Genomic DNA, 16,073 nt, shown 5'->3' on the forward strand with positions numbered 1-16,073 from the left:
GTAACACATAAAGAATGTTCTAACTCTAGCTTTAAATTTGACCCATTCAATTTTAAACCAGTGAAAACATTTCCTATTGGTCAACCAACGGGGATAGAAATGGTCCATACCTCCACCATACGAGGAGGTCTAAGGAGCCTGTGGTTTGGGGGAGGCTGGGTGTTACAAATGATGAAAATATGGAATCAACAGAAGCCAGTAAGGCCCAGTTCTCTGAGAGACAAGTGACTGAAGATTGACATCAATACATTTCAAACTGAACTGCAGTCAATCCCTTGTGTTAAAGCAGCTATAGCAGTCAGCCATAAGGACACCGAAAGAGCAAGAATACAGACCCAGGGACACAAACTATAACCCCTCACTCAAGAAGTTGGGACAGGAGGCTCTGAAGTGCAGGGCTGACCTGGTTATGCAGTGAGACTATGTCTTAGAATAAACAAGCAATAATTAAAAAAAAAAAACTAGTTGTTTACCTTTGCATGACTATGAACGTATTGACCATGTATTCATCTTCATTTTTTGTTTTCTGAAGCTCTTCAGCCAAAATGTCACTCATGGTACACTGGAGAAGGTAGGGCACCTCCACATTCCGGTCTCCATCAAACACACCATAGAGGGCCTCCCGGTTGTCACGGAAGTTATTCACAGACAGCGCTGCGACACATAGCCTGTGGGGTAAGAATACTTCTGAGATGAGCCCATTCATCTTTCCTTCCCTGTGCACAACTCATTTTTTTTTTTAAAGGAATGCACTGATTTGTTTCTTCTTGCCTCCAGAAAGATCTGGGTTAACAGATCCCAGATGGTTTGTATCAACTAATTTCTGCTTGCCTCTCTTCCTTCTCTTCTGATTTTAATATTTTTTAAATTATTTTTTAAATTTTATAGGTGTGAATGTTTTGCCTGCATGTATGTATGTGTACCACATGAATGCGTGTGGATTCCCAAGGAGGGCAATTAAACTGGAACTGCAGGTGGTCTTGAGCTGCCATGTGGTGCTAGAATTGAACCCAGGTCCTCTGCAACAGCAGCGTGTGCTTTTAACTGTGGAATGGCCACTCCAGATCCTATTTCTAATATTTAAAAAGACTAAGTATGTGTGTGTGTGTGGGGGGTGTTGGGATGTGCGTGCACATGAATGCAGATGCCTACAAGGCTAGAGGCATCACCCTCCCTCAAAATGCAGTTGCAGGCAGCCTAAGTGTCCTGACATGGGTTCTGGAAGTCAGTAGGAACTGAGCCTGAATTATCTGCAAGAGGAGTTTAAGTGGTTTTGACTGCTGAGCCATCTCTCCAGCTCCAATTGTATTTTTAATGGCAATGAAAAATGGAGAGTAAGAGGAATGATAAATATTAGAACATAATCTCCTACCTACACATGCATACAATAAATAGTTATTAAGGAAAACTCTCACATCAATATAGAGTGACAGATTAAACACGGGGAGGAAATGAAGAATGTGAAATGTTTAATAAAAGAAAAGATCAGCATTCAGCCAGTGGTGTTCACCCTGCTTATTTACTGGTTATGCCCTGGAGCTGAAGGAAGAAGACAACAGTGTTGGCTGCGGAAGACCAGAAGGCAGGATCTGCCTCCAATATAAAACCAAGAAACCAGGCACAGCAGCACATACACATAATCCTAGCACCTGAAAGGCGGAAGTGAGAGAATCAAAAGTTCAAGGCCAGCCTGAACTACATGGCAAGACCCTGCCAACAAATCCCACAAAACAACAGCGAAAGAAGACAGAACAGAGAAAGAGGACTTGGTAGGAGTGGTGGGACAACGTCAGAAAGCTTAATGAATGCGAAGGAGGACTTAAAATAACTTTATACATTTATAGCTACAATTTCAAAGCTGATGAAAACTATAAACCTGTAGATACAAGGAGGTCAACAAACTACTTGTAAGAGATATACGGGAAAAACTTAACTGAAGCTTAACAAAAGCAAACTACTAAAAACTAGCATGAAGGTGGGAGGGTGGATTGCGGTACAAAGCCAGAATTGCAGCAGACTCCCTGTGGCGAAAATGCAGGTGACTATAGAACAGAATCTTCCAGTACTAAATAGAAAGCAGTCTAGATTCCCAAACCAGTGAAAGACCTGTGGAATAATCTTTTTGTACATTGTGAGGATGTGTTACTCAGAATTGTTTACTAAAAAGCTGAATGACCAATAGGTAAGCGGGATTCTCGGTGTAGAGAGAACACTGGAGAGAAGGCTGAATTGTCAGCCAGATGGAGAGGAAGCAACAAGTGGCATACAGAATAAAGGTAACTGAGCCTCATAAAAGAATATAGATTAAAAGATACAGGTTAAATTAAATTGTAAGAGCTAGTTAGTAACAAGCCTTAACTATGGCTAAGTTTTTATAGTAAGAAATTTCTGTGTTGTGATTTGGTAGCTGCCAGGAGGGACAGAAAAATCCACCTACATATGGTGACCAATATCCAGCCACATATATCCACATAAGACCCGAGAAAGCTTTAAAAAAGTTTCTAAACACACAGAAATGGAGCCAAACAAGACTTCCCGGTCTCGTGTCTCTCGTGCCGGCTGCAGTACAGAGACCCCACTCCTGGAGGTGCTTCCTTGTGTGGGTTGCATAGAGAGACCCGTCTCCTGGAGGTGCTCCCTTGTGCCAGCTGCAGTACAGAGACCCCACTCCTGGAGGTGCCAGTGTGCGTGAGTTGTCAGTGCACCAAGAGCTAAACCACGAAGCAGGTTTAAAGTTTTGCTCAAGTAGACAGATAAGGTTACAAATATGCAGTAAAGTTGGTTCAGATGGAAAAAAAAAACTCTAACAGATTACAGTGTGTATAACAATGTGTGTAGGCTTAACAAAAAAGGGTATAGACACTCATAGAAAAAAATAGTTTAAAAAATAAAGTAAAATTTTCAAAGAAAGAGTAAAGTAAAATTAAAAACTAAGTCACATAAGAATTGAAAATACACAGAGTCTGGACCCTATATAGTGTCTCGTTAATTTTGAATTTTTAAATGCAAATGTACATAAAATAATAGATGCTGAGAGACACTGAATTATAGAAAATGCTAAATTAAACCAACGTATATATTTTAAAAATATCTTAACTTCAAAATGAAAGTTGGATAATGTGTTGCCTTGGGAAAGACTGCAGGGCAGGTGATGTGTAAGCTGTTCGCTTGACATGGGAACAGCGGTGAGATAAGATGAGACATGATAAATTTTATTAGCTACAAAATCCTCATGACTTATTATTACATGCCATCCATTCATATGGCATGATAGAGACACATATTACAGTTTAATTATACAGTCCAAACACCCTTATAAAGTTTACAGCTGTCTTTTACCTGCTCAAACATAAAACAAAAATGTCATCTTTAACTGACTTGTGCACACCACACATTCCATACTTGTGTTAATGCAGATATGCATGTTACCTTTAAAAGTTTATGTGTTTTCAGAACAAGGGGACTAGACACCAATGAAAACGGGTGGCCCTGATGATCCAGTCTCTCAGAGTGCCTCTGTTGTAGGTTCCTCAGAGTTCTGCAAACAGTACAACTTCAAAGCTTTTGATTGAGATGATCAAGACTCACAGAGTATTCTAGTCAGGACTTCAGATAAACCTTACACTTTCCTGTTGCACAAAGACGGGACAACAAATAATATAGCTAACTTATCCCAGGACTTGACCATTATCCCAGTATTTCCAGGGTCTCCTAAAGATGTTAGTGCCATCAGACAATAGGAAACAGTCTAGAGAACACAACGCCCACATTCCCTAGAGGCGGGGTGGTGGTGGTTTTTAGTCATTCAATGGGTTACAGATGATTGTCATCATTTTGGAGGGTTGGTTACAAACTGTTATTGGTCATGGTCAGGAAAAACGCTAAACAAAAGAGTTAAATTCAATAATAGAACAAAAGGATGGATTGTTGAGTTTACTTTTGAACAACCAATAGTCTCAAATATTTTACATTGGTATAGGTTTTGGTTACTGATACAAATTTAAAGTTATTTTTGTTTTACTATATATATGTTTCTATTCTAGTTTATGGTATTGTACCTGTATAGCTATTATAAAAATGCAACATAAAGTTTTAGTTCTTAAAAACTATTTAGAATAATAAAGAAATACAGGCTAATAGTCATCTATAACAATCAAAATTATAGTCATGTTAGGTATGTTTTCATGGCCGTATAGAGATATATTTTAGACAGATAGGTGATCTTGAAACACTTCAAAGACCTATACAAGCTGGCATTTAAAATGTTTTAATAACATAAGGCTTTTCATGACAGTAAGATACATCTAATTATGGTAGAATCAATTTATTTCAAAAAGGATAATGGGTATCAAAGAACCTCCACATGGAGTTTTCTTTGTATCAAAAGCTAGTGATTTGAGCAAGAAACTGCCCTTGCCTTGACTGCTAACAGTATGCTGTCCAAACTGAACTGGCAGGACACAAAGAAAAGATTGCCAACTTTGCCAAGACAGAGCATATCAGTCCTTCAAAAATTTCTGCTTCACAGAAAGGTCTCTCAGATATTATAGGCCTGTAGGGCAAAGACAGATGCCCTAATGTACATGGAAGTTTCTGTCCCACCTAGTCCCACAGCCATTCAGTTCTAAAGAAACACAGAAGCGTATATTAATTATAAACGGTTTGGCCTGTTAGTTCAGGCTTATTATTAACTAGCTCTTACAACTTAAATTAACCCATAATTCTTACCTATGGTTAGCCACATGGCTTGGTACCTTTTATCAGTGAGGCATTCTCACCATGCTTCCTCTGTGTCTACCTGGTGACTGCAGACTGAGCCTTTCCTCTTCCCATAATTCTCCTAATCTGGTTGCCCCACTTATACTTCCTGCCTGGCTACTGGTCAATCAGTATTTTATTAAACCAATACAAGTGACAAATATTTACAGGGTACAAGAGCATTTCCCACAGCACCCTAATACTATAGAGAAACTTTGGGTTTCTGTCCAGGCAGCCATGTCTCTGTCATTTTGGAAGTGGTATACACTGAACTTTTATTTATTTACTGTTTACTCAGATAATATTATATCCTTCTGGGGTCTTTGATGGAATTGAAGACAAGTTATAGTTTTCCTTAGTAATGATAAAAGGCAAATCAGTTAAAGAACTTTGGACTCACCAAAATAGGATGAATAATGGAGTATTTCCTCTCAAATTACAAAGTAAAAAAGGACTGAAAATTGTGAGTGTAATTCTTATCTGATAATTGTTCTTATTATACATAGTTTTACTATGTCAGAGTTAAATCCTTTCTTTTATATTCAGACAAAAAGGGGAAAATGCTGTAGAATAATCTTTTTGTACACTGTTAAGATGTGTCTTTGCCAAGGCACCTTCTTATTGGTTTAATAAAAAAAAAATGACATGATCATCAGCTAGGCAGGAAGCATAGGCAGAACTGTAAAACACAAAGGGAACAAGACATGCAAGAGGAGAGGTAAATGCCATGAGTCACATGGCAACAAGTAGATGGATAGAAATGGGTTAATTTAAGTTATAAGAGCTAGTGGGACAAGCCTAGATATCAGCCAAGTTTTCATAATTAATAAAAGTCTCTGTGTCATGACTTAGGAGCAAGATGGCAGGAAAGGAAAATCCGCCTACACAAAACAGCCTGGAAAAGTTAAAACTGATGACATTTCAGATGTACAACAAAAGGACTTCCCACCTGACGATTTCACTGTAAGAAATACAAAAGGAGACCTGATGTCTACAGAACAATGAAGTACACCACAAAGAACAGTGAGAAAGACGTTTTACTGCCACAATGGGAGTGTGGCACCTACCACATGAAGACAAGAAACGCTGTTCAAACCCACAGTAAACATGATGAAGGTCTCTTCCCCCGGTCACTACCTGGCTCTGAATGTCCAGAATACTGATGCTGAGAAACACTACTTGAGAAAGCAGAACACTAATAATACTAAAAGCTAATAATACTAAAAGCATATTTTTGAATTTTATAACAAACACATAAGTAAAACACAAGGCAACAAGTACAAAGGCAGAGGCAGAAGTTGAGATGTTCCTAAGATTCTTTATGAAGTGATATAGAATTAGAGGTAAGGTGCAATAAATAAAAGATTATACTAAGCCTAAGTAGTATACACACATACTCATGAACACACATACACACCCTACACAGTACACATACACATGCTCACAAATACACACATACCCTAATATACAAATACAAATACACAGCATACACACACACACACACACACACACACACAAAGTGACACTGTAAGCAACACACATATATTCACACATGCATTTACGTAGACACACAACTGAAACAAGGAAGATAACATGAAAAATGAGATAAAAACATTTAACCCAAAAAATTATGAAAAAGAAAAACTAAGATTTTTTAAAAGAAAGCAAACAAAAATAAAAAATAAGTTGAAATTTAAACTTAACATATTTTCATTAGATACAAATAGGATATCTAAAACTACCTACCAAAAACAGAAAAAATCTAATGGGGGTGGTAGAGAGAAGCAAGATGTGACTATATGCCGCTTATAAAAAAAGAACATTTTAAATTTACACAGAGGCAAATAGGCAAAAGTAAGAAGATAAACACCAGCATATCACCTTCTAGCCACTGGTACCTAGAAACACTTGCTACCTGAACCCCAGAGGCACACCCAGCTAGGACCCAAGTCTAGCTTCCACTGTCCTTCACTAGTCTCACCCACCCCAGCCCTGGGGCAGCTAGTTGCAGGGATCCTCCCACCTACCCCCCCCCCCCATCACACCTGCTTCTCCAGACACTTTCTCTGTCCTACCAGCAGGAGCCCCTCTTCCCACCACACCTCCACTCCCTGGGAACCCTGCCTCTTGGTGTGGACAGGACCCCTATCTTTTCCCATAACCTTTCTCAGCCTTTTCTTCTTCCCATCTCTAGTACACTCTGTCACCCTTGGACCTGCAGAAGCAGAAACCAGGGATGGAACATCAGTCCAACAAAGACAAGATCAAATATCTGTACCTAGAATTGCTTCAATCATCCTAACTCCAGATGCAGAGACACCAGTGCAAAACACAAGAAGAGCACCTGTGCTCCCACCAGGGCTCAGCAACTTTGCTAAATAGGTCCTGGGAAATGAGGCATAAGACAATAACTTCAAAATAGCTACTGTGAACAAGTTAAGGGACCTTAAAGAGGATGCGAAAAAAACTGCCCAATGAACTATGAAAATACACACTGGAATGAAATAATGAAAACATTCAAGACATGACAGTAGAAGTAGAATCACTAAAGAGAACTCAAAGTGAAATAAAACTGGAAATGAAAAATGCAGAGAAAGAAGCCAAAATGGTTTTATTTGCAGACAATACAGTTATATATATAAAAGACCCTTAAAATCTACCAGGAAACTTCTACAGATGAGAAACACTTTCAAAAGTGTAGCAGGAACACACAGCAATCAGTTGCCTTTCTATACACAAACGACAAACAATGAAAAAGAAATCAGGGAAATACCTTTGGGAAAGACTTATATAATAAAAACTTTAGGGCCCTAGAGAAAGAATGTGAATAAAATCTAAGGAGATGGAAGGATCTCTATTCTCTCCACCAAAATTCAATATAGAGCTTCAACTCTAGTTACAGCAGCAAGACAAGACAAAGAAACAAACGTGATACAGACAGGAAAGAAGAGGGTGTCAAACTACCCCTGTATTTGTAGACAATATAACCCACAAGAAAACTTTCAGAACTGCCAATGGTTAGCAAGACAAGACACGAAATCAGCAACTGTCCTGTATACCAAGGAGATTCCCAAGATGCTACCAGAGAAATGAAAATAGCTCATAGTAGCTTAAAATACAAAATATTAAATAGACAATGATAAAACACATAGGAATATATCTACCAGAAGAGTGAAAAAAATTCTACAATCAAAATTTTAAGACACTGAAGAGAATGATAAATACAAGATGGAAAGACTACTCACACCCAGGGATTGCAGAATTAGTTTCCTGAAATGGCTGTAGTACAAAAAGCAATTTATATTTCATGTAATCCCCATCTCATTCCAGGCATTCTTTACAGAACTGGAGTAAACAGTCTTGAAATTCATATACCAGTACAAAAGACCCTGGATAGTTTATGCCATCCTGGACAAATGACAATGCTGAGTTAAAAATTGTAGTACCCAACTAATTATTGTAGGATAAACAGCAAAGTCTTTGATAAAAAACAGACACACAAATCAAAGAAACAGAATATCGGACCCAGAAATAAACCCACGCAGCTACAGTCAAAAGATACATATGTTATTTTTTTTAAAACAAAAATATCATTGAGTTCATTTTGTACTGACCAACCATTCCTGGTCATGGGGGTCTACCTTGAAGTGTAGTTAATATACCTATTGAGACCCCATTAGAGAAAACTAATATTTCCTTGGCAAGTGAATATCAACTGCAGATAGCTTCTTGGGTAAGGGTGGGAGTCTGTGTCCACTTCACCTTCTCAGGTGAACCTGAGAGGTTTGAACCTGTGTAGGCCCCATATGGTGTGGGAGGTCCTTTTGTCTATGTGTTGCTTTTATTGGTTTCAGACAGTGGGATCAGGTCTACTAGGCTTACACAGGCAGGAGAGTATGGCGGATTCCTACTGCCATACACAGAGATATTTCCAGGCTGCGCAGTGCCCTACATGGCAGATTTAGCTATTACTCAGATAAAAAGGGTTTATGTGCTGCATGCTAATTCTCAGAGTTAAAATGTTGAGCGCAGCTCCTACCAGACCAGGCAGCAATGGTACGTCCACCATTTTGAAAGTAGAGACAGGTGGAACCAGCATCCAGAGTAGCTGCAACCAAGCTGCTTACCATTTTAAAAGCCTTCAAGACAGTAAAGAATTACCGATAATGCAATAAGGACAGATTCAAAAATAAAAGAACTCTAAATGGGTCACAGTGTTGCATAAATGTACATAGGCTTGGGAGAGAGAAGAAAAAGAGCATAGAGAGTTAAAAAAAAGTGAATTGTTTAAAAAAAAGTCTTTAAAGAGACAAAGTACAAAGAGTCATAGATTAAAAGGAGTAAAGTAAAAATAAGCCACGTAAAGATGAAATATACAGAGAGAGTCTGGATTATGCACATTATTGTGTTTTCTCTGAATTTTTTCACTGTAAAGGAGCTAAGTACAGAGAGACATTTCATTGTATGGGCTGCTAAACTAAACCAGCATGTATATTATAAAGGTATCTTGACTTTAAAATTTGAGTCTAAGGATATGTTACTTTGGAAAAGAGGTTCTTCCATTTCCACAGAGGATGAGAACCTGTGGATTGCTTCCAGACTGGTGTGGTATGATGGACCAAGACCCCCCTGAAAGGTCGCCGTAAACACTCAAAAAATTACTTCACCCAACTGTTGACTGAGATGAACCTAGCATATAGGATACACCATGAAAGGCCTAATTAACAGTGCCTCCAATCAGCAGAAAACAGTATGAACAAAACTACACCCATATTTCCAAATGTTGTCTATAAATGTTTGTTTACATTTAAAGGGGGTATGATATAGATATAAATAACTTGTACTGATACGGATCTTGGTTTATTGATATAAATTTAAGATCAATTTTGTTATATGCATATGTATTCTGTTCTTGAATAAGGTATTGTGTTTGTGTAGCTCATTTAAAAATATAATGTATAATAAAAAATATAAGTTAATAGATAATCATCTATTATAGTAAAGCTTGTAGTCATGTTAGTTAGATTTTCTAGATGTATAGAGATATATTTCAGTTAAATAGGTATTCTTCAACTTTTTCAGAAACCTTCAAAACATGGCATTTAAAATGTTTAAGAACTTAGTACTTTTCATGACAGGGAAACACATTTGCTCCTGGAAGCACCAATAACTTCAAGAAAAAGATGGGCATCAAAGAGGCTTCTTATGGAGTTTGCTAGCCATTTGGGCAAGAAACTGCTCTTGCCTGGACTGCTTAACTGAGCATACAGGACCTACAGAGAAATGACTGCTGAATTTACCTACAGGTGAGATGGTCCTTTGGGGTTCCTGCTTCATTAAACACTCTACTAGACATTCTGCAGGATACAAAAGAAAGTGACTGGCAAACTGCCAATATAAGCAAAATTGTTTTTAAAATTTTCTGTGTTGTGAAAAAGTCTGCTGGATATTATGGGCCAGTAGGCTGAAGATGGATGCCCCAATGGTACAGAGGAACTTTAAGTGACTGTCCAGGCAACGAGAAGTCTGTCAATTCTAGAGTTTTGGAAGTTGCTTACAATGTACTTCCTGTTTACTTAGGTAATATTATATCCTTCTGGAGTCTTTGATAGAGTTAAAGAATTTATAGCTATAGTTTTCCTTAGTTATAAAAGATAATGTATATATAAATACTGTAACTATAATTCTTGCTTGATAACTGTCTTGTTATATGTAATTTTACTATGTTAAAGTTAAAGATTTCCTTCTTTGTTTAAACAGAAAAGGGGAAATGTGTGGGAGGTCCTTCTGTTTGTGTGTTGCTTTTACTGATTAATAAATAAAGAAACTGCCTTGGCCTATTGATAGAGCAGAACTTAGGTAGGTGGGGAAAACTAAATGGAATGCTGGGAAGAAGACGGCAGAGTCACGGAGACACCACGGAGCCGCCAGAGTCAGACATGCCAAATCTTTGCGGGTAAGCCACTGCCACATGGCAATACACAGATTAATAAAAATGGGTTAAATTAAGATGTAAGAATTAGCCAATAAGAAGTCAGAGATAAGGGCCAAGCATATAAGTTTCTGTGTGATTATTTTAGGGCTGAGCAGCCAGGAACTAACAAGCAACCCCCTCTTCCTACAGCCATAGTCTTTGTGGTCACAAGATTTTTGTCCAAGATGCTGAAAGCATACACTGGAGAAAAAAAAAAATCGTTATCTTCAACAAATGATGCCAGGAAAACAGAACATCCAAATATTAAGGAATTAAACTAAATCCCCATTTTTCCCATATACAAAAACAAATTAAAAATTGATCAAAGACCTTAATATAAGGCTTGAAACTCTGAAATAAAGTTCAATTTTATAATCATCTAAAATTCTATTTTCCTTCATTGGATGGAGTGATGTAGTTTTTCTTAAGTACAGGGGCTCCCTCAGATTCCTTTTCTATAGAAGCTTTCCATGTTCTCTGGTCTGAGAAGGACCCAAAATACCCAAGTGCAGCTCCCTGCTTGGGTTCCTGAGGATCTGAGCCAATACAAGAAGAAAGCATCTTCCACATGGAGACCAGGAGAGATTGAGATGCTCCCTGTCCCCAAGGGAGCAGACAGCTGGCTCCTGGCTCAAAGGACTAGTTCATTTGTAAGGGAATAACATACACAGAACATCTAAAAAAAAATACCTATTTTAAAAAAAACTCTCAAAATAATGCCCCCAAACACATGTGATTAGTCCTAGCAGTGTCAAAGAGTCAAAAGCCGGGAAAAAAAAAATGAGGGTAGGGTACACTGGGTTTGGGGGTTGTTGTTTGCTTTCTTTTTTGATCCAGCTGGCAGCCTGCAGGTATGTTCACTCTAATAGCTCACAGGTCAGCACATTTGTCAATTAGATAGTTTTCTCAACCTTAAGTTAAAAAAAATACGGAGGAAAACCAGGTCTAATTGTTGTTTGTTTAACTCACATAAACAGGTAGATGATAAATGTCTTGGAATTAGAAAGCAATTTTGTCCTGGAATTCGTAAGACAGTTTTTCTAGTCTAACATGTAACTGCTTCCACAGAGGCATCCCAAGTGTCCTGAAGAATATGTTAATCTCTTAATACAATGATAGCATTAAGTGAGAACAGCCAGAGCCCAGGCAGAACAGAGGCCGCTTAGGTGTTCTGCTAAGTCTCCCGAGCGGTAAGAAGGAAGGGACCCATGGTCTTCCTATGCCCAGATAAGGACTTGGCATGGCAGCACAGCCCCACTTTCAGGCTCCGTGAAGAACACTCAGAAAGCCTGTGGTTTTCAGGTGTCGACACTTCAGAATACCTCAGGAAACTCTAAAACTTTCTGATTAAGTGGGTCTAGGGTAGTGGTGAGGCAGATATGAAGGTGGGTGTGTCTGTTCATCAGTACCTCCTCATACAAATAAGCAAGTCTGATCAGCTTGACTATATCTCGGGAAAATCCACATTTGTACTGGAGAGAGGGGTGACTGGTGAAGTAGGTCAGAAAAAGAAATCCCAATGAACTACTATTGGTGGCAAGAGAAGAAGATGATGCAACAGGGTATCAAGAACTAAGGCTGCCAAGCTAGTGTAGTCCCCAGGCATATTCCAGTCAGCACTGTGATCCTGAGTATACACAATTAGCTATTTCTCTCTTGTAAACAGGTTTCCCAGAAAGATAAAGGGGCTTTTCAAAGGAGCAGAGATACATTTCAATACTCAGGCCTTTTCCAAACACTGGAGCTTACATAGATATAATGTGTCAGTTACATCATATCCTATCAACATCCTTCACAAAGGAAGAGTATGTGATGCAGAGCAGGTACCCAGACTGGTGTGTTTAGACGTTGAGGAGTGAATCTCATTCTGGAGAAACACACACTAAGAACCTCCACAGTAGAAAGGATGTGTGCCACCAAGTCTCCCACCCAAGGAAGGAAGCAGACACGGGCATTTTTGGTTCTAAGTTCTACTCAACATACTTGTTTTTTACTCCTGATGCTTCAGTGTAACCATGACTCCATACTGCTGGGGCTCCAGATGCATCTCCTGTTGAAGGTTGGTCAATCTTGAAGCAGCGGATGTTACTAAGGAGAGAAAAGGCAGCAGGAATCATTAGGAGCAGTGGAGTATGAACTTTCACCTCTACCTAAGAAGTGAAAACTGTTAGGCCCTCTCCTCTTACCATGGTCTCTGCTGCATCTACTGTGAATGAAGTATTTATCAGCATCAAGAACCTGCTCCTCAGGGGCTTTAAGTTAACAGTGAGAACAAGGGCACAGACCTGGCGTAAGGAGTAGTTTTCATGGTGACACTATAGCAGCAGTTAGAGACTGGCAGACTGTATGCTACACGTCCGCTCTTCCCTCAGTCTTGGCATGCATAAACACAACTTGGGAAAACAGTAAGATGTTTAGTTGGCAAGCTTGAGAACCTGACTTTGACCTCAGTATTTGCATAAACAGTTGTAATCCCAACATTGAGGAGGCAGAGACAGGATCCCTGGTCAGTCAGCCTAGCCTAATGGTGAGCTCTGTCTCAAGAAACAAAGTGGATGGCTCTTGAGGAATGAGGTTGACCTCTGGTTTCCAAGTGCATATGCACACACATGAACATGAACACATACATACTTAAATAAAACTAAACTTAAAAAGTTTAGTTGAGTTATAATTCTTACATTGTGAACATCCATATTTGAACAGAATAAATATTACAGTTAAGTGATGGTTAGAGAATTCTGCAGTATTCATCCCCAAATCCATATCATCCATTCAAATAGCCAACAAACGTTACTGAGAACTTGCCATTCCCTAGACCTTACAGTTTCCTCCTTGTATGTCTAAACCATCTATATTAAGACAAATACGATACAGTGGACATATAAAATTACATTAATGAATTACTAGTTAACTACATGTCCTGAGATAGGAGATTTAGTTTTCTCTTTGCTATTAAAGGGTCAGTAGGACTGAAACAAGGACATGCCATAAGGAGTTAAAGCTCCCTGTTTCTAAAGCAGCCTGTCAGACAGCACCCAGTGCCTTTGGGCAGGAGTTCTAGCCCATGGGAAGGAGCCCTAAGAATGAATGCATATTATGTGGCAAACTGAAGCCTGCTCACTGTGTATTACCACTGGGATCTCTTCACAGTATCTGAGCAAAAGAGACAGTAAACACATGCATCATTTCATGACAATCTAATGCTTAACTCTTTTGGTCAAGACCACAAGAATTTTAAATATCAGAATATTCTTTCTAAGAACTGTAAGTGTCACAGCTCAGATGGAAAGGGGTCCTAGCAGTTGGGAGCCAGGGGATACTGAGTGTTACAGCTCGGGTGGAAGAGTGCTCTGGCAGTCGGGAGCCAGGGAATAGCCCAGGGCACAAAAGTGTAGCAGCTTACAGCCCTGCTCTAGGGAAGAGTTCCCAATGTAACAGCTCTGCTCTGCAGGAAAGGGCTTCCCCAGTGAAGCTATAAGTGCTGTGAGTGTTGAAACTCTGTTCTGCTAGGGGAAGGTTTCCCCAGTGAAAGTGTTATTACAGTTCCCTCCACTCCATCTCTGCTCCAGTGAAAGACCTACTTCACCCAACTGTTGTTCAAGAGATTTATTGGGAGGGAAGGATTCAGGAGAGGGGCTGCCTCTACCAGGGTGGAAGAAGAGCAGCCACATACTGAACAGCAGGGCTTCTTAGGGGTGGGGTTTCCCCAGGGAGATGAGGAATTGTTTAGTTTTTCCTGCTCAGGAATTGGTTAGTTTAGTTGGTCAGGGGCAGAGATGGTTGATTTCAAAGCCAAACTGTGCTTCTTTCACTGGCCTTTTTAAGCTTGTTTGGCTCTAGTTTTGGGGCCAGGGTGTATTTCTTTCACTGATTCTGATTCTAGGGACAAAATGTGTTTCTTTGACATTGGTTTCAGAGTCAGGGCATGTTTTTGTTTTTTGTTTTTTTGTTTTTTTTTTTTAGTTCTGGGTTCACAGCTAAAGTATTTCTTTCACAGGCTCAGGTCTCAGAACCAGAGTGTACTTCTTTCACTGGCTCTTGTTTCAGACCCAGGGTAGGTTTCTTTGGCTGGCCCTTTTACCCTACAAGAACCAGTTAAAATTTCACTAGTGTTCATTTTGGTTGTAGAAATACATGATTGCAATTTCTCTGGAATTAATAAGTTTGCTTAAATAAAAAGTTCTAAGGGCTGGAGAGGTAGTTCCGAGGGTAAAGCAGGCATGGCTGTGAGCACCTGTGCTGGTTTGGGAAGGGGGCTTAGAGACAGGAGGATTTCTGGGGCTTGCTGGCTGCCAGCCTAACTACAGGTTCAATGAGTGTGGCAGAGGTCATCTGAGTGCATGTTCAGGTGTACACATTCCCCCAACACACACACACACACACACACACACACACACACACACACACGTATACTCTCAATTACTAGCTATTCACTTTCTCACTTGGAAAACATAGGTGGTATTAATAAAATTAATTCTTAATTTCATAGTAGGCTATTAGGTCATCTTTTCAATGGTTTCGATCTTATCAATAAAAGAAAGGCAATTGTGGAAAATTCATTTACACTGTGTGAATATATGCCACTGTATAGCTGAACAGAATAAGGTTAGGCAGGAAAGTCAAACTGGGAATGCTGGGAGGGAGAAAGGTGGAGTCAAGAATCACAAAAAAATGCAGAGAAAGATGGGCATGCCACTGTGAGAAAAGGTACTAAGCCACATGGCAAAGCATAAATAAGAAAAATGGTTTAATTTAAATGTAGGAGTTAGCAAGTAACAAGCCTGAGTTATTGGCCGAGCATTTATAATTAATATTAAACCTTTGTATGGCTACTTAGGAGTGTCTTATGAGACAGAAACCTCTGACAACAAATAGAGCCCAAATGTTAGGCAACTACATCCACATAAAACCAGAAAGAGCTTGGGAAAGAGTTCTAAACACACAGAATCAGAGGAAAGAGTGACTTCCTAATCTCATATCTCTCATGCTGGCCATAGTACAGGGATGTGTCTCCTGGCCTCAGCACCATGGGATAAGCCACATGGTCGGTTCCCACAATCTTTCATGCCGACTGTATTACAGAAAAGCATCTTCTGGCAGTTGCCTGAGGGAGGGAGCTAGCTGGCAAAACAGGCTAAAGCCACTTAGCAGTATAAAGGCTCATGGAGTTAGAAAAGGATTACAGATATACAGTAAGGAAAGATTCAGACAAAAAACCCTCTAACAGGTTAAAGTGTGTTTAAAAACATACATAAGCTTAGGAGAGAGAAAAGAAAGAGGATATACAGTCATAGATTAAAAAATACAGTTTTAAAATAATCAAGTCCTTAAAAAGGGAGTA

At 39.3% G+C, this 16,073-nt stretch overlaps 1 protein-coding gene across 1 annotated transcript in view; it reads right to left on the minus strand.

Moving 5' to 3' along the window:
- Phlpp1 (PH domain and leucine rich repeat protein phosphatase 1) overlaps window positions 1–16,073 on the minus strand; it is a 222,752-nt gene that overhangs the window by 6,869 nt on the left and 199,810 nt on the right. Inside the window, exons 14-15 of the mRNA XM_041648172.1 lie at window positions 12,716–12,820; window positions 474–668 (exon numbers count right to left, since the gene is read on the minus strand). Coding sequence (XP_041504106.1) covers window positions 474–668; window positions 12,716–12,820 — 300 coding nt within the window. The remainder of the gene's footprint in view (window positions 1–473; window positions 669–12,715; window positions 12,821–16,073) is intronic.

Source organism: Microtus oregoni, unplaced genomic scaffold (genome assembly GCF_018167655.1).
Source record: "Microtus oregoni isolate MIOR12 unplaced genomic scaffold, Mior012 000003F_ref0000135, whole genome shotgun sequence".
Taxonomy (NCBI): Eukaryota; Metazoa; Chordata; class Mammalia; order Rodentia; family Cricetidae; genus Microtus; species Microtus oregoni.